The following is a 17,859-nucleotide window of genomic DNA, read 5'->3' as shown; positions in this document are numbered from 1 at the left end:
TGGCGCTGGGCAGAGCAGCTGGGCATGGCGCTGGGGGCTGTGGAGATGGGGAGAAGTGGTGAGCAGTGGTGCTGCCCGGAGCTCGCCCTTCTGCCGCTGTGATGTGGGGCCAGGTCTCCACAGAGCTGATCAAACATGAGAATAAACCTTCTCTGCTCCGCTCTATGGCCCGATCTTGGAGCCCTTTTTCATGTTTCCAGTGGTGTTAACCTTACATTTCACTGAATTTCACTGAATTTTTAGAGTTGGAAGGGACCATAAAGATCATCTAGTCCAACTCCCCTGCCGAAGCAGGATTGCCCAGAGCATGGCAGAGCATGTTACTCAGGACTGCATCCAGGCGGGTCTTGAAAATCTCCAAAGAAGGGGACTCCACAACCTCCCTGGGCAGCCTGTTCCAGGGCTCTGGCACCCTCACCGTAAAGAAGTTGCTTCTCATATTTGAGTGGAACCTCCTATGTTCCAGCTTGTGCCCGTTGCCCCTCGTCCTCTCACTGGCAACCACTGAAAAGAGTCTGGCTCCCTCCTCCTTCAACCCACCCTTCAGTAAAGGGTTCACCCTTCACCTTTCTCTGAGTAAAGGCTGGCCTGGTTAGGACTTACATTGGCTGAAACTAATAATTCAATTAATGATGAGCTTTTAGAGTACAATAATCTTGAGGCTCTTGGAAAGCCCCCGCCATTCACATACTGCTCCATTCTGCTGCCTTCGATGTGCTGTCTGCGTGAAGTCTACAAGGAAATCTGTCTGGAGGTGGTTTGACTGGGAAGAGGTAGGAGGCTATCTACTCTTAGCAGTGTCTCAGAAAACATTATAACACCTCCTCCTACCCAAATAATTACAGGACAGCAAGGAAGTTACTAAGTGAGAGGGGAAACATGCTCTCAGGATTGTGCTAATTTTCTGTTAAATAATAGTTTCTTTAGCAGAATCAGCCTCATGATGTCCATAGTTGTGAACGTGCTCACACTGTTTAGAGAGTAAGAAATACAATTACACTTTTTTCCCCCTATTTCTTTACTTTTCAACAGACTATTGAGAATTTGAAATGTGGAATTAAGTGATACAGTGTTCCAAGAGCAGCAGGAGCAGGTCTTCGTGTTTGTGGGAGGGAGCTGTAAGAGACTGAATGTGGGTACTTTTATGTACACTAAACGTATTAGTATGAATTGAATAATGAGTAACCTAATCAGATTTTTAACCAAGTTTGCCTCTCATACTGTGGTAATTGCCAGTTATCTTGGGTCTTAAAGCCAAGTAGATCCTTCCCTACCTTCCAACCTGTTTGATTTTAGAAGTGACTTCCTTATAGGAAAGGAGGGGTGATTAGGTGAGGAATTGGTCTTGGCTCAGTCTAGTGACCAGAAACACTTCTCCAGTGCAGGAACTGCCACAGTCCACAGGCTGTCTCTTATAAAACAGCTTAAAATGGTAAGAGCTTCAGCCTAAGTCAAAAGCAGTTTGTCATGATCATGGAGATTACTGTCAATGTCAACAGTCGTAGAATCCCCCTGCAGGCAATTGTAGCCATGTTCAACAGCACAAAACAAAATGATCCTCAGGAGTATTTCGTAGGTGATAAGGAGGTACCAGAGGAAAAAGAATTAGTACTTGCTTAAAATTCTTTCCTGTGTGTGAAAATTTGATTTGTTTATAGGGAGAACAAAAATATAGAGTCATTCCAGGTCTGAAAGCTTGTCACTAGATACAGGATGCCATCTCCAGACTGGTGGATTACCAGTTCTTCTTTCTTCCTTGTGAAGATGCTGGTTCGGGAAGGTATTTTTGAGCAGACTTCAATGGTTTGCACTAATCTGTGCAAAAATTTTTCTTTCTTTCACTTACTTCTCTTAGACTCAAGAGAAAGGGGGGGTTGAACCAGATGACCTCCAGAGGTCTCTTCAAAACTCAACTATTCTGTGATTCTCTGAAGGATAAACTCACTGTTCTGTATTACATTGGTCCAAGAGTGGTTGTTATGTGCTGGGTGTTGAATGTTCTGTACTTTGCAGTGTGCAGCTCTAGGCTGTGTTGGTGTGTCTGTTGTCATTGTGTTGTGCCACTTGATGTGGATCATGGTGCTCCAGCAGAGATGGTTTGGCCGAGAAATGCAGGGTTCCACCTATGGCAGAAGTGGTATTAGAAACCATGTCTGGCAGAGGTTGACAAAATATGACTTTGAAGTGGTTTTTAATACGAAATAGTTCTGCTCACCCTTGCAAACATTTTAACATGGTTTGCTTGCATGCTACTTACTGTGCACCCTTCTGGTCTGTCAGATTGTCCCTTTGACACACAACTTTGCCTGCGGTAACAGCTCCGATGAGGCAGCACAGCACCGTGTCCCCAGGCAAAGGACCGAGGTCCGAGTTATGGTTACGGGCACTTCCAGTGGCTGGTACAGGACTCGCCTGGTGGCAGAGGGAAAATGCACCTTTATCTCCTGGGGGGAGGAATGAGGGGGAGGCTGCCACTTCTGGGAAGCATCGGGGCAGGATAGGGAGCAAACATTTCCTTTCCTTTTCTCACGTTAACACCAAGGTCTTCAAGGCAGAAAGGGATACAAGCGGAGGAAGGAAAGAGCTTGTTGTTGGGGATAGGACTGGCACAGAGGAGGCGGGCAGATTGGGGAGTGCACTTCTGACGGGGAAACTGTGACTGTGCCGTATTCACAGCAGCGTCTGAATTCTTGCATAGTTAATAGTAATGTAACAAATGTTGCTTTAACAGCTTCATTCTCTGTCACTCCTGTCACCTTTTTTCGCTTACGTTCTCACACGCGACCAGAACGCATTTTCTCTTTTGTCACTGCCTGCCTCTTCTTGCTCCCTGATATTCAACGACTTCAATTTATCTGGTGTTAATGTAACTCCGAAGCAATTTGGAATTCTATTATTCTGAAAGAAGCTAAAGCAAAATGGGGCTCTTTCCTGCAGACATTTGTGAACATAATTAAAATCATTCAAACCAGTTAAGTGTGCTTAGAAAAGGGCTCTGGGTTTGTACTTTATCAGTAATCTCCCATTGAAAACCAAGGTTAATTCATCCCACAGTTATAGTTGGAAAGCATTAAAATGCTTACTTAACAGGTTAAAACTGTTGACTTTGCAAGATTTAACTGTCTGGGTATAAAGCTATTTGTGCTGTATGACCTGGAAAAAGATTTGATTTTAAAAAGTGGAGTGATTTGTGTTCAGTTACCTCACAGATATTTCAAGTTTGTTTAATGGGCTTATTTTAAAAACATCTTCATTTTGGTTTATATCTTTTTTTTAACAGAAACTTCAAGACTTTATATACGAAAAGTTAAGTAGCTCCTCTGTTTTCACTGCTTGAGAGGGGGTGATTCAGTTTGATTTATGTATGAGCTAGCTCACCACCTATAAATGCAGGCCTATAAAATATTTTTTCTTACTTTCTGATAAGACAATTTACTTGAATAAAACCCAGATACCCTTAGATATTAAAAAATATTCCTCTCATGTAAAGAAAAGTCTGACTTTTATTTTCAATGAAAATCCCAATTTTCATACTGACACCAAGCTACAAGAAATTGTGGTTGTTTGTCTGGCTAAGACTCTGGGAAGAGCACTCACTGCTCTGACTTTCCATAGAGAATGTTTCCTGACTCTTCAGAAAGCCAAAAGGTAGGCACCATCCTGCTTGTGTTGCAAGCAACGTTGCCTGAAAAGCTTGGCTAATTTATGGGTATCGCGGGAACTGCTTGCCGTTAGGGAGTTGCAGAAATCCCAAGTGACTGTTGGAGTTTGAGGTGGGGGAACAAGACTGTAGATGAGCTTCCTCACCAGATACCCTTGGCTAATCATGGTGTTTTGGCTGGTTGTGACCACGGAGTTTGAGGTAGGTGAGAGATGGGAGGTGGCCAGCTCAGGCTCTGCAGGATTCTTGATTCGGACACAGAAGAAAACAGAAGTTTAGGGGATTGCAGGGAGAAAGCTCCCTAATCTCCCTGCAGAGAGGCAGTTTTAGGCTTCTCAGTTTCTCTTCACCGGATCTAAGTGGACTTGCATGGGGCTGTCTGTGCATCTTTAACTGGTTTATCTAGAAACAGCAGCACAGAGACAAGAGGAGCTTGAGATTTGCGGTAGAAGGGGAAGGGAGTAAAACATGCCAAAAACTAAAACTTTTCTTCTATCTATTTGTGGTTTTTCTGTAACTTGTAGATCTTCAGTGCATGATTGCTGCTGTCAGGAGCATGTTGGGCATCACTGTTTGATTCTGCACCTCTGTTTTAGGTGCTGTTTTATACCAGGCTGTTATGAGGCATGGCCAGAGCCAATGGTGAGGCACGAGGAGGTCAGAGCGAAGTTCAGCTGTGCTTGCCAGCTTTATGAATGATATGTTAAAGCTTGGCCACCAAAAATAGTAGGTTCGCTGTGCCTCTGTGGTACTGAAGAAATGATTCTGAACTGAAACGCCCTCTCTCTGAGGGACTTTTTTTCAGCACTGAGCCCAATTATTTTTTAAATAGGGGGTTTAGCCCTCCAGGGAAGCCATAAAAATGTCCATAGCTGAGCTGTAGTGGGTTATATATTCCCGATTGTCCTATTACAGGAACTCAGTAAAGAAAACAGGAGACCATTCTCCCTAGTAAAAGTACTAGCAGCTGTTTTCTTGCAATCTAAGTGATACTGCATGTTTTAGTCTTGAATATCTAAATAGTGTTTGGCCACAACTAAGTTGATGAAAATTTAATGTTTTGGTCGTTGAAACGGGCCACTTTTGTTTTTTGGATCACAGCTGCTGCAGACATTTTGAGTGTCTCTTGATAATGCCTTCTAAGGTTGAGAGACAAGAAACAAATCTCTTTTTATGTTGGGGGAGGTGGAGAAAGCAGAAACAGAATAATTTGCACTGGAAGGGAGCTCCAGAATTCACCTGGTCCATCCCCTGCTTAAAGCAGAGCAAACTCCAAGTTAGATGAGGCTGTCAAGCCAAGAGTTGAGAATCAGGGATACAGAGTCTAGCCTTGCTGGGCTCCCACTCCAGAGCTTAACTGGTCTTGGGAGGAAGTTTTTTTTTACTTATGTCCAAGTGTACAAGTCTTTTTCTGCAGAGCTGCTTTCTAGCCAGTTGGTCCCCAGCTGTGCTACTCAATGGGGTTGTCTGTCCTGGGTCCATCTTGCCTTTGAACTTCTTAAGGAGCCTGTCATCCAGCTTCTCTGCTGTGCTGAAATTTCTCTGAATACTGGCTCTTCTCTCCAGAGCATTAACCTCTTTCCCCAAGTTGGTTTCACCTACAGACTTGCTGAGGATCCTCCCCATCACACTGTCTGTGTCACTGATGAAGATGTTAAACAGAATTGGCATGTAGTCAGCTGCTAGTAGACTTTGAACCTTCAGCCACAACCTTTTGAACCTGATGGTCCAGGCAGTTTTTCATGTACTTTATAGTGCACTCATCTAGTTGGTGTCATCCCAGTTAGACTGCAAGAACATTAAGAGAGATTGTGTTAAAAGCCTTGCTGAGGTAAAAGGAAAATTTTGGTTTCCTCAAAGCCAGTCATTCCATGCCTGAAGGCAGTCATGAATTGCTCTTGCTAAACCCATGGTAGCTGTTCCCAGTCACGTTTTTACTCTTCATAAGCTGGAAGTGGTTTCCATGAGGACTTGCTCTGTCGTCTTCCCTGGGACTGAAATGAATCTGGCAGACTGTTGTTCCCTGGATTGTCCTGCTTTCTTGTTTTGAAGATGAGTGTAGCTTTTGCCTCCTTCAGTTGATGTGACCTGTCAAAGGTGAGAGAGGGCAGCCTTACAGTGGTCTTGTCCTGTGCCTTCTGCATGTTCAGATGAATCCTGTCTTGTCCTTGTCCCTATTTCTAATCTATATAATTTAGTCACCTTTTACTTATAAGAAGCAGTTTGAAAGAGAGAGAGTACTGGGCAGAGAGACATGGGGTGCTTGAGAGCCAACCTTGTCAGTGAAGACGAAGGCAAGGAAGATACCAAGTGCTTCGGTAGCTTCCTTGTCCTGCCTTATGAGGTCTCCTGCCCTGTTCAGTAGTGGCCCAGCATTCTCCTTGCTGCCTTTTGCTGCTGATGTATCTGCAGGAGCTCTCTGTTGCCTCTCCCACCTCTTGCAGGTTTCCCACCCCTATGCCCTTCCTCACTCCTGCCCTGCATCCTCCTCTGTTCCTCCCAGGGAGCCTGTCCCTGCTTTCATCTTCTGTACATGGCTTTTTAAGTTTGAGCTCGCTCAGGAGTTATCCATTCAGCCAGACTTGCCTCCTGCCTTACCTGCTTGTTTTCTTGCACATTGTTCATATGTTTTAGAGAGGTTGTCTTTCAAGTTCAACCATTTCTTGAGTTCCCTGGTATTTAAGGTAATTATCCCACAGGCTACCACTTCGCAATTACCTGAAAAAGCCAAGACTGCTGCTCTGAAAGCCAGGATTTTCATTCTGCTATTTGCCTTCTTCGCTTTCCTCAGTATTTTAAATTCTTTTGTCACCTCATAATCATTCTGGCTAAGGCTGCCATCAGCCTCTGTGTACCTAGACATTTCTTCTTTAATTCGTACCATGTCCAGCAGTGCACCTTGTCTACCCAAAGGAGTGCCTGCAGAAAAAAAAGTCTTTGATGCTTTCCAGATTCCCTGTGCCCCACTGTTCTGCCCTTCCAGCAAATGTCTCGAGGTTCCCCATGAAAACAAACCCTGTAATTACGAGGCTTCTTCCAGTTGTTTAAAGAAGTCTTTGTCTACTCTCTCTTCTTGACTGAGCAGTCAGTAACATATGCACACCATGTTTACCCCTTGTTTGCCACCCCTGTGATCCTGATCCATGAGCCTTCATCCTTGACTCCTCAGATCAGCAATATGTTTTGTTGTTGAATTAGGGGGAAAACAGTGTGCAATATTTTAAGAAAGTGCTAGACACTTAGTAAACTGGTGAGAAAATATGCTTGCACACAAGAGGAATTTCGTCAGTTTACCCCTCCTCCCTCTGTGTCTTAGGACTAGCCATTTCTCCTCTCTTTGCTTCCCCATGTCTGAGACTTTGAAGTGTCTGTGATAGAGACTGTTCCATACCTCAGGTCAGTATGTCCCCTGCCCTACCACAACAAACACGGCTGATGGCCAAGAACTGCTGCCTTCCAAAGGCTGCAGGTGTCATTGCATTAGTATTTCTGAACGTACCCTGCATCCTGCCTTCATGGGAGCTGAGAGTTGGCGATACAGAGAACCTGCAAGTCCACTTCCCAGTGGCAAAGTAGGATGGGAACTTCCCCATGCACCAAAGCAAGGCTGGAAGGAAACCGCTAAATATAAGTCTACGTTCATACAGGATTACCAGGAACCTAGTGATTTGGGGCATGACAGTGGAAAAGATCATACTCTAATTTGCTCTGCCAAGTGTAAGGATTTTGAATTTCCCTGAGTTATATGAGTAATCTGGTTAAGACAACGGGGCAGGATGAAGGCAAAAGGAAATATATGTGAGTGCATGATGAAAATAAATATTTAAATAACCTGTTCAAATTCCGCACTCAGGAGGAAGCTTTATGCACTCTTGAACAGAGTATCTGCTTCATTCAGTGTCAACCAAGTTAAGTCAAGCCTTACTTTCTTTTTTGCAGTATTTAATAGGGCTTCCTTGTTTAGGTTACAAAACATGGAGGTTCTCAATGCACTGTGTGCTTTTCTTTATATCTTCCACGTAGGAATGCCCATATGCGCACGAAGACCATGATTAAGAAAAAATATTACTCTAAACTGTCCTGCTTGTAATGTTCAGTCATTTCTAACTGTGGTGTTTTCCCCCGCTACACTCTCTTCACCATGTTTTGCATTACCAATAGTTAAAAGCTACCTGCTGACAAGTTGCTCACCTTAGTTTTCTGCTGTGACAACTGTGCTGCTTGTCTTGACTTCTGTAATTCTAAGTAGTGTTTGGCACTTGTGTTGCATATTGGCCGTGGTGGTCAAGTTTAGCTGTAAACTGTAGATGAGACAATAAAGGACAAATGGTTTAATTAACCTTAATACCATTTTGAGCCTACTGCTGCGATCATGTTTATACATGTACTTATTCTGACATAAAATCCTACTGAAATAAAAGGGACTTCAATGGACAAAGTGAGGGTTTGCAAGATCCATCCCTTGCTAATATTTTAGCTATGCCTTGTTTTAAACAAGACTGGATTTACTTTGATTTCTAGATTAGTGCAGGTTACATTGAGCAGAACATTTAATGTATCTCATTGATTTTCCCTGTAATACTGTTGAAACACAAGTCACTGCTCTAATCATTTGTTTTACCATTAAAATTCTGGATGCAGATCTGGTCCCCTGGGATATCTGTGTGTAACCAGATACTCCATGATCTAATCGGATCCTGCAAGGAATATGCTATCACTTTAACACTCAGCAGTAGAAAGCTTCATCAAAATGGAAAATTTATCTAATATTTAAAGTAAAATGCAGTTCAAAGAGACAACTGTGAAAAGCAGGGGTGTACAAAATTTTAAGACAATTCTCAGATTAAAGAAAGCCAAATCCAAGCTAGAGTCTGAGATGATTTGTCGTGACTCCATTTATTGTTAAAGAAGAAAATGTTACAGCTGTCACTTCAGTTTATAGGGTTTGTTCCAGTTCACTTAAAATAGCATCGCCATCAGAAATGTCTGACTAGCAGGATTTCATTAATGTGATACTTATTTGCAACAGCATTTGTGCTTTGGAAAGTAATTTTGAAAAGCACCTATGAAAGCATCCGTAGCAGGCAAAGCTTGTGCTCTGAACTCATTTTGATGCTAGGATTTGGTCTCTGAGGGCCTAGTGCTGCAGTTCATTTCAGAAATGCAAGTCCTGCTGACCTTGAAGGAGTTCTGCAAGCGGCTGAGGAGCAGACCTGCTTGCCACGGTGAATCTGACCAGAAGCATCCCCTCTGGCTGGGACAGCGGGAGCGTGGCTCTGCCTGCAGCCAGACAGTACTTCTGTATAGATTGCCAGACGGCTAGTGGTACACAAGGGTGAGAAGCATCTAGGGTCAGCTCATCTCTCCATAAAGGAAGATAAAGTCCCTTACAGAGGAATGATTTGCAGATGTCCTTAGCTTTATCAGCTGCTTTCATGTAAATGTCTAAATGCTAAGCAAAATAAGTTGTTGGCTTTTTTGTTTGTGGTGGTCTTTTTTAATGGATGTATCATGAGGCAGGGAGAATTTTTCATAGCAAAGTGTCTAACATATTTGTATTCAACTTTGTTATGTTGTGGAAAATGATAACTTCTGTACATAAACATGTTAAATAGTACATCTCCTTCTTGTCAAGAGCAGGCAGTGAAGTTTCTGTATTTCAGCAGTGGCATGCAATGCTATCCTTTGCCCTATCTGTTGCATTTAGGTAACAAAGGAAAGGAAAGAATTTTAGAGGTAAATTTAAGAAGGAAAACACCATTCAGTAACCTTGTTGATGACCAGATGAGACTTGAAATAAAAAAAAAAAAGGGGCAGAAAGTTCACATGTCCTTGGCATTTTTCAACTCGTATTTTAGCTGGCTATAAAGGTATGTGGAGGATGTTTTTGGTTTGACTTGGTTTTTTTTGCTTTGGTTCTGCAAAGCAGACAGTGCATGATTCAGTGTACAGGGCCAGACTCTCCTCTTCTTATTGACTCTGGGGATTTATTATGTGACTAGCTTTGCTGGAGTTGCACCAGGATTGCCTTGATGTCCATAGCATGCTGACTTCAGTGAGCTTAAGGGCATAAGCAAGAGCTTGAAGAGAGTGAGGGAGCTCCCAGACAAACAATGAAACAGGCACTACCTTTACTTCAAGTTCCTGCAAGGTGCTGATGGGGTAAATGCTGCCAGACAAATGTGAATTGAGAAAAAAGGGCAAGGGAGGTGTCTGTTGATGAGCAATAGTACAGGTCAGAAAACTGTGTGTATTAAGAAAGAATCACTAATTACTTTAAATACATGAATACAATACTGATTGTTTCCCTTTGTTGTGTTTTTAGGGTCTCATGACTCGTTTAGCTTCTACATCGATGAAGCCTCTCCAGTTGGGCCTGAGCAGCCAGAGACGGTCCAGAATTTTGTGTCTGTTTTTGGGACTGTGGCCAAAAAGCTGATGAGGAAGTGGTTGGCTACGCAGACCATGAATTTCACCAGCCAGCTGGGGGCAGGTATCCGGTATTTTGATCTTAGAATTTCCACCAAGCCCAGAGACCCAGACAATGAACTCTACTTTGCTCATGGTTTATTCAGTGCCAAAGTCAAGGAGGGTCTGGAAGAGATCAATGCGTTTCTTGCTGACCACCCAAAAGAAGTGGTCTTCTTGGACTTCAATCACTTCTATGGGATGCAGAAATACCATCATGAAAAGCTTGTCCAAATGCTCAAAGACACATACGGAAACAAAATGTGTCCTGCTATATTTGCCCATGAAGTCAGTCTCCAGTACCTGTGGGAAAAAGAACACCAAGTGCTGGTGTTCTACCACAGTCCAGTGGCTCTTGAGGTACCGTTTCTTTGGCCAGGCCAGATGATGCCAGCTCCTTGGGCAAACACCACAGATCCGGAAAAACTGATTCAATTCCTCCAGGCATCAATCACCGAAAGAAGAAAGAAGGGCTCCTTTTTTATTTCTCAAGTAGTGCTGACGCCAAAGGCTAGTACGGTGGTGAAAGGGGTTGCGAGTGGTCTCAGAGAAACGATCACAGAAAGGTAAGTTTGTGGCGGGTAGCCTGTGCTGACTGTGCTGCATGTGTGTGTTGGTAATGCTGCTTTTCTCATTCCTTTTAAAGAAACTCCAGCAGATGTGTTCCTTCCATGCTGCTGTGGATTAGTCAGAACTTTGGCATAATCCTAAAATATTTAAAGAGAAACATATTGAAAGAGAAGCTTTTATATCTTGAATAAAATCTGGCACTAAAGCCTAATAAGATCTTATGGGATTGGTTTAGCTTTTTTCTTTTCTGCATGCAGGTTTTTCCATTTTTTTTGTTCTTCAACTGTGGTTTCTTACCGTCAGCACTGAACACCTTGCCTTGGATTTCCTTACTGGATGTGGACAAATCTCTCTGAATGATTTAGATCATTAAAGTTTTTATTTATGCATCAGGCTTTGGGTGCTGGGTAAACATTTTTTTCATTTTGGCTCATCAGCAAAATTTGCAGAATTTGTATCCTTAACTACCTTTATACACATTAAAGATGCGTGGCTTTTCTCTCTTGTCCTGGTTTGAGGTAGAACAGAATGATTTTTTTCTTTCAGTTAAGTCTCTTCTAACTAAAGGCGCTTTCTGAAATTAACAGCATATTTTTCAGACAGTGTCTGCTCCCAGAGTGATAAGGTCTGATGTTTATAGTTAATACACAGGGATGGTATGCAGAGAGGTTTCTGCTTATACTTACTGGTATAACAACCAAGGTCAGCTAAATTTGTTGTGTGTCATGCTGGAGGGCTGGAAGCGGAAGAGTGTAGAGGGGTCACACCCATAGGGATGAGTGGACAAGAGAGATGACCCAAAACTGACGAGCAAGGTATTCCATCCCATCTGCCCCATGCTCAGGATAAAAGCTGAGGGATCAAAGGGTCAGCTTCTTTCTTCAATGGCCAATGTCCAAGGAGGACTCTGTCTTTTCCTCTGCCTTTGATCCCTATCTGTGCGCCTTCAATCCAAATCTGGAATATGGTTCCTGTCTGTCTCTGAGTCCAGTCTGGGACTTTCCCAGTGCCTGCCAGTGACGTGATCATCATCCTGGAACCACAATACAGTTTTGTATATATTTCATTATTTTCTTATTATTACCTTTTTATTATTAATATTTCATTAGAGTAGTTTAGTTTCTTTTCAACCCATAAGTGTCCCTCGCTCTCTCTTATTCTCACTCCTTTCTCTGAAGCGAGAGAGGTTAAAGAGAGCATCTATCCTTCGTTTAGTGGCCAGTCCAGCCCAAACCATGACATCTCTGCATATAACCACACGTTATATCAAACTGGCCTCCTAGCAGGCCTTCATCTATCATACAGGAAAGAGACTGCAGGCCATTGTAGAGGCTGTGTACATGGAATACTGTGTTGACAGGCCATTAGTTGTTACATTACAAAAAAAGCCATCTGTGCAAGTATGCATTATTTATACCGTTCTGACTTTGATAAATCACAGCCAATTTTCAGCTTAAAGGCATATATGTGTGACTATGTTCTTGACAATGTGGTAGGAAACCTGAAATTTAATGCCAAGACACAAGAGCTATTTTTTACCCCTAAAAAAAAAAAAAAAGGTTGCAGAGTGTAAAAAAGGAAAAAAAAAAATTATGATGGGGATCAATGGCCTGGTAGCATTCTGCTCTCTTCATGGATGTGTCTCTGCCAGGAAGGTCTATTGGGAACACTGTCCTCCTCTAGGAGATGAATGACACAGTGCCTGTGATGCTACAGCCTGCTAAAAGAAAACATCCCTCATTTTTGAGAGAAGTTGAGCCATTTTTATGGCAGCTTTCCCAAGTGACTGTTAACTTGAAAAAACAGGGGAAAACTTTACCTGAAATGGTAAAACACTGACACAGAAGGTTTTTATAAGCAGTGGGATATGATTCTGAAGTGCTTGTGTGACTGCACTTGCAGCTGTTTGTATATTCTTCACATATGTTTTTATAGACTCCATTGGACTCAGGATCTCCCTTTCTACTGAGTTTGAAGAGCACTTCTCTGTAGTGAAATACTACTTTTTTGATGGATTTTACTATTAAACACTCACCTTCTTGTTCAGGGATTCTTTAGAACGTGGGTTATTTAGAGAGAGTGTTCTTTAGAACATGAAGTAGAACAATCAAGAAACTACCAGGTTCTTATAACTTGCTGCATCAAGAAAATAGCCATTAAAAATCCTTTTCTTCTTCTCTGACTCATAATGTGCTTCCTTGAAGCTGTTTGGAAAAATGAAAACTTCAAATAGATTCTGGGTATGTTTGGCTGAGCTCTGAACAACTTGAGCCTGTGAACTCTAAGTATGCCTTTCTCTGCAGCAAATTTTGAGATGATAACTTACTTGAAATGTCAGAAAGTAATTGGGCTGGAATACGTGGAAATGTTTTCTTTCCAAACTGCAACTAAAATTTTTCACGAGCCACAAGTGTGTAATCACATCTGCTGCGTGAATATGTTTTTCCTTCTTTGCATAACTATTTTAAATGTTGTAAAAGAAATTGACCTTTAAAATTATCTCCAAAGCTAGTATTTAGTCTTCCAAGTGTGGCATCTTATTTTGAATTTTTATTTGTATTTTTATTACAAAAATACACTGCAGGAAGACACAGGCATGGAATGTGTCTTAATCTACATAGAAACTGAGCTTGTGTATTGACTTAACCATTCTAAAAGTAGACATCGAATATATTCAGAACTGCTCCTCATTTGATGATGAACCTGTTAAAAAATAAATAGATCAGCAATTAAAAGATGCAGCACAATTAGTAGAATTTACAGAATTCTCTTCAATCTTGCTGCGTTAATGTTTCAGTAACTTAAAAGTGTGTAATTCATACTAAAGGAGCCAGGGCATATGTTCCAGCTTGCTACTTTGAACCATCTGGTAATTTTTTGTAAAAAGATTATTCTGTCTTTTTCAGAATAAATATGCAGATCAAATCTCATTATGGTGTCCAGGTGGATAACATAGGTGCTTTTGTTGCTAGTTGTTGCATAGATTTATACTTTTTATACTGTTTTTCTGCTTATTAGTAAATGCTGGCAAAGAGCTTTGCGTTAAGAATGCAATATCTTGCTCTTGGCCGCGGTTTTGTAACAATACTTGGGTAGGATTTTTCCCTCACATTGAATTTTCAACGATCTGAATGTGTATGTAGTATAAGTTTGAATTTTTCAAATAATTCTGGTGTGGTGTTTTTGTCTCCCTTAATTAAATATTGCATTTAAGAAATGTTCCCTTGGAATTTTCAAATAAAACCTGTAGTTGCCTTTTTTTTTTTCCATCTGTACAGTTGCCATTTTCATTTACATACTGACTTAATTCTGAAAATAGAGCAAAGTTTAGATCCTTTTGGATCCAATAAAACATACCAGCTTTTGATCCCTGAAGTTGTTTGTTAGTCACGAGGTATTTATGTTTTGAAGAGCAGTGGCCACCTTAGAGGGAAAACCTGGTTTCTCTCAGCTGCAACATCCAGACCAGGAAAGCTGCAAGCAGACACCGTGCGGCAGTCCATGCTCCTTTTTGCTGCTTTGCATGTCGTGTGAAAGAGCATGGTGAAATATTCCTCCATAGCCAAGATGGTTGGTTTCATAGCTTTTCATCGTTGTGGCCTTATGGTGGTGGAGGTCCACATGTTCAAACTGCAGTAGAGCAGTCTCCTAAGGTGGTACGTTTTGGAAGGAAAAGTGGTGTTATTCCTCAGCCTGTTCCCCACAGCACAAATGTGCAAGATGGGAGGCCCACAGTAACCTTGATTTTAAAAAAAAACCAAACAGTTTCATGCTCCTAAGACTGAATTCAGTAGAAGATATACCAGGACTGTTTTTTACTGATAATGCTTGCTCACAGGCTTTGCTGCTCTCATCACCGGTAATGCTCTGTGGGACAATAACTTGAAAGAACGAGAAATCAGAAAGTCATCAAGCTTTCTGTCCTGCACAAATACAGGAGGGAAAAGCCATTTCTCCTTAGCCCTTCCTAGGACCACAGCTCGACATTAGAAAACTTCATAACACAGCTTTCATCTTCAGTACTTAAACGAGAAAAATCACTTGCATGCGTGCATGTTACGTTTCTTGGATTTGATGAAAAACTTTGAGGGCTAACAATATGTTTTCAGGCTTAACATTCTGTCATGCACAGTTTAGATGCCAAGAAATACTCTTTGATTAGCAAACAGTTCGTACCAAATGAATTACATTCCCTCTGCTTATTGAATTAACTTCACAGTGAGGCAGCTGCCTTTAGTACATCTGAAAGGCGGTTGTGAAACAACCTTTTGATGATTGTAGAGCTGTTCTTCATAATAATCTAGTTTGTTTTCTGATTTGCAGTGAAGTTACTAGTTTTATCTCTGACACTGGAGACAGGCATGATATTCTCTTTGTTGTCTCTGAGGATGAATAATATAGAAGAAGAATAGATTCCTTCAGAGGATGCAGAAATCCTGTGGTACTTTTAAAGCTCTCAAGAAATAGAAAATAAACACATACCCAGCTGATTGTCACTTGACTTCCAAATTAATCTCTAAGGATAATGTTCCTTGTAGCTCACATGTGACTAAATCCTTGCCCACAATGCTGAAGCTTCCCCCTTAGCAACCAAAGCAAATTAAAAAAAATATAAATCCTGCACACAAGAATGAACCTTTGAAGTGGAGGCAAAGCAGCCACACTATTAACAAAAGGGGTAGTAAGTAGGCCACAGAAGTTGTCTGAAGAAAAGCCATCTCTGGGAGCAGTCACAAACTAAGCAGGGTCAGATTTAGCTAGCGAATAGGTGGATATTATATGAAAAATAATCCCTGAGGTTGCGAGAAGTGGGATTTTTGAGTCAGTTACTGAGGGTGTGATCCTTCTCCAATCCGTATCTCAGCCAGCTGAATTTTTGAGAGTTTCTGTGTTGCTGGAGGAGTGGGATTTGATGATATTTTGATCCACACTTGGTACTGACTGGTGCCCTTCTTTAACTATTTTATATGAAGAAGAAAAATGACGATAGAAATAGCAACTGTGGCAGCCATATTTTGCTAATTGTCTGGGTGTCCTTCCTGCTTGTAACCTTGGTATCTGTCTCTATTACGGGCTGCAGGAGAGGAGCAAGGTGAGATGAGTTGGTTTGGGTTTGAGGCTCAGCAACCCTATGGCAGCACAGGTGGAGTGTGGGAGCTCTTTAGCTGCCGAGAGGCAAGTGTAGATGTGGTCCCTCCCTAACGAGTATGGTACAAGCATGCTTGTCCCTTGCTGCGTTTGACTTTGGAGGCAGCTGTCTTTTTTTTTTTTCTTTTTTTTCTTGGTCCCAGAAGGCACAGGCTATCATTCTGGTATATTACTAGGGAGTTCAAAAGTACTCTGAGCAATCCAGCCAAATACTTAGTATTTCTGTTCTTCCTCAAGCTATCCTTAATTACTTCCCTAATCTTTCCACACCAGAGGCAATCTCCATGTTTGCACACAGAGCAGCACAGGGAGACCTTGAGCACATTTGAAGCATCTTACCTGCCATCAACAGGCCTGGCACAGTAAAATCCCAAATAGGCTGTGTACGTTCATGACGATTTTGCCAGCAGGTGTTTTAGTGGCGTTTCATCATCGGAGCATCTGTCTGCACAAGGATTTTAGTATAACGTTCTCCGGGGAAGTGCTGGGTGGTTGTGTCTGATGGCTTTGGTCATGAACCTGGAATAGTATTAAAATGCCACAAAAATACAAGAGCACAGGATTTCTCATAACTTTGTTAGGCAAGAATATTTATTTACATGCCTATTAGTAGCCTGTGGGATTTAGTCCAGAAAGGAGGTTGGCATGGTGATCACCAGCATTATCAGTGGCTTAGCTTTGAGGTGTTTCTTTGGGGCAGCTGGCTTAGTGTTTTCTTGGGGGGGTGGGGGGGATGTCTCACAGTCTTTTCCTCTATTTGACCTGCTTGTAACTTTTATCATGTTATGCACCAAAACACCTACTTGCAGATGCAGTAGGTGGTGTGTGACTACTTGTAAAGATATTTTACGTGATCCCATCATCACACTCTGAGCACAGTCTGACCCTGTGTATTCAAAAAGCAGCAAGTGTTTTTCATCATGAAAAGGAAATGTTCGTTCCCACAGCCCCGCTGCTGTAAGCTGTCACTAACATCTACTTGTCTCAAAGATTTCATGCTTCAGCCTGCACGGCTGCTGTAGTGAAATTGCAAATGGCTCATTAAGTCAGTTGGGTTTTCTTTGATCTTTCTGACATTATTGAGATCACTAAGGAAACCCTACAGCTAATAGATGCTAACAAGTGCAGACCCCAGGGAAGTGCATTTGTCGATGCTGGGCCTGGGTCTGCCTAGGTGCTTTTACCTCATTGTGAAGGGAACAGTTCCTGAATGGGTTGGTCCTTCTCTGCTTCATTTATAAAGTAAAAAATGAGCATAGAGACTTACACAAACAAGCCTTTACAGATTTATTCACACAGTTATTATTCACAATTATTTCAAGCTGATAATGATTTTCTGTAATACAAAGACATTTAATACAAACTCAAGCAAATACGAACTCAGCAGCTATAGCATCCCTGCCTCTATGTTGCATTAGCACTTGCGCGCTGCAAACGATCGTCTTCAGGACTGATGAGTTAGTAGATCGATAGGCACATCCTTGGCACTTTTTAAGCAGTGAACTGAGCAGTTCTGGGCTAACTAACATGCAGTAACATGCATATGTTTGGAAGTTTGAATTTTTAATTCCCTGTAGCTGCTCCATGGTCCTGGAGTGGTAGGATGTGGAGAGAAATTGTCAAAAATTATTCAAGTGACCTCTTAAAACCCTATTGCACATAGTGAAATACTGCATACAATTACCAGCATCCTCCAAGGCCTTAGAGGGCTTTCAGTTGTAGTCTTCTAGGGAGAATGCATCCATGCTGTCCCTAGAGAAGTCACCTGGATATCTCCGCTTGGATGGTAGGCCAAGGAAGCCTTGGCTACAGAAAGCCCCTGGGGTCTGTCGTCAGAAGGTGCACCAAGCCTGCAGTTAATTTTGTTAAACGCTTCCCTGTGGTTACAGGTGGGTTGCCTTTGTGGAGGGAATGAGCAGTTGGGCGTCCAGGCTACAGCCAGAGTGGTGCTGGGGCAAAGCACGCGGAGGAGCAGTAAGGCGTTGTGCAGCTTGCTGCCACTTCTGTACCGA

At 42.1% G+C, this 17,859-nt stretch overlaps 1 protein-coding gene across 1 annotated transcript in view; it reads left to right on the top strand.

Annotated features, from left to right (window-relative positions):
• The window catches only part of PLCXD3 (phosphatidylinositol specific phospholipase C X domain containing 3), a 79,424-nt gene that overhangs the window by 43,701 nt on the left and 17,864 nt on the right, over positions 1–17,859 (top strand). Inside the window, exon 2 of the mRNA XM_074166624.1 lies at positions 9,987–10,695. Within this exon, the coding sequence (XP_074022725.1) occupies positions 9,987–10,695 (709 nt within the window). The remainder of the gene's footprint in view (positions 1–9,986; positions 10,696–17,859) is intronic.

Source organism: Numenius arquata, chromosome Z, assembly GCF_964106895.1.
Source record: "Numenius arquata chromosome Z, bNumArq3.hap1.1, whole genome shotgun sequence".
NCBI lineage: Eukaryota > Metazoa > Chordata > Aves > Charadriiformes > Scolopacidae > Numenius > Numenius arquata.
This window is presented reverse-complemented; position numbering and strand designations above follow the sequence as displayed.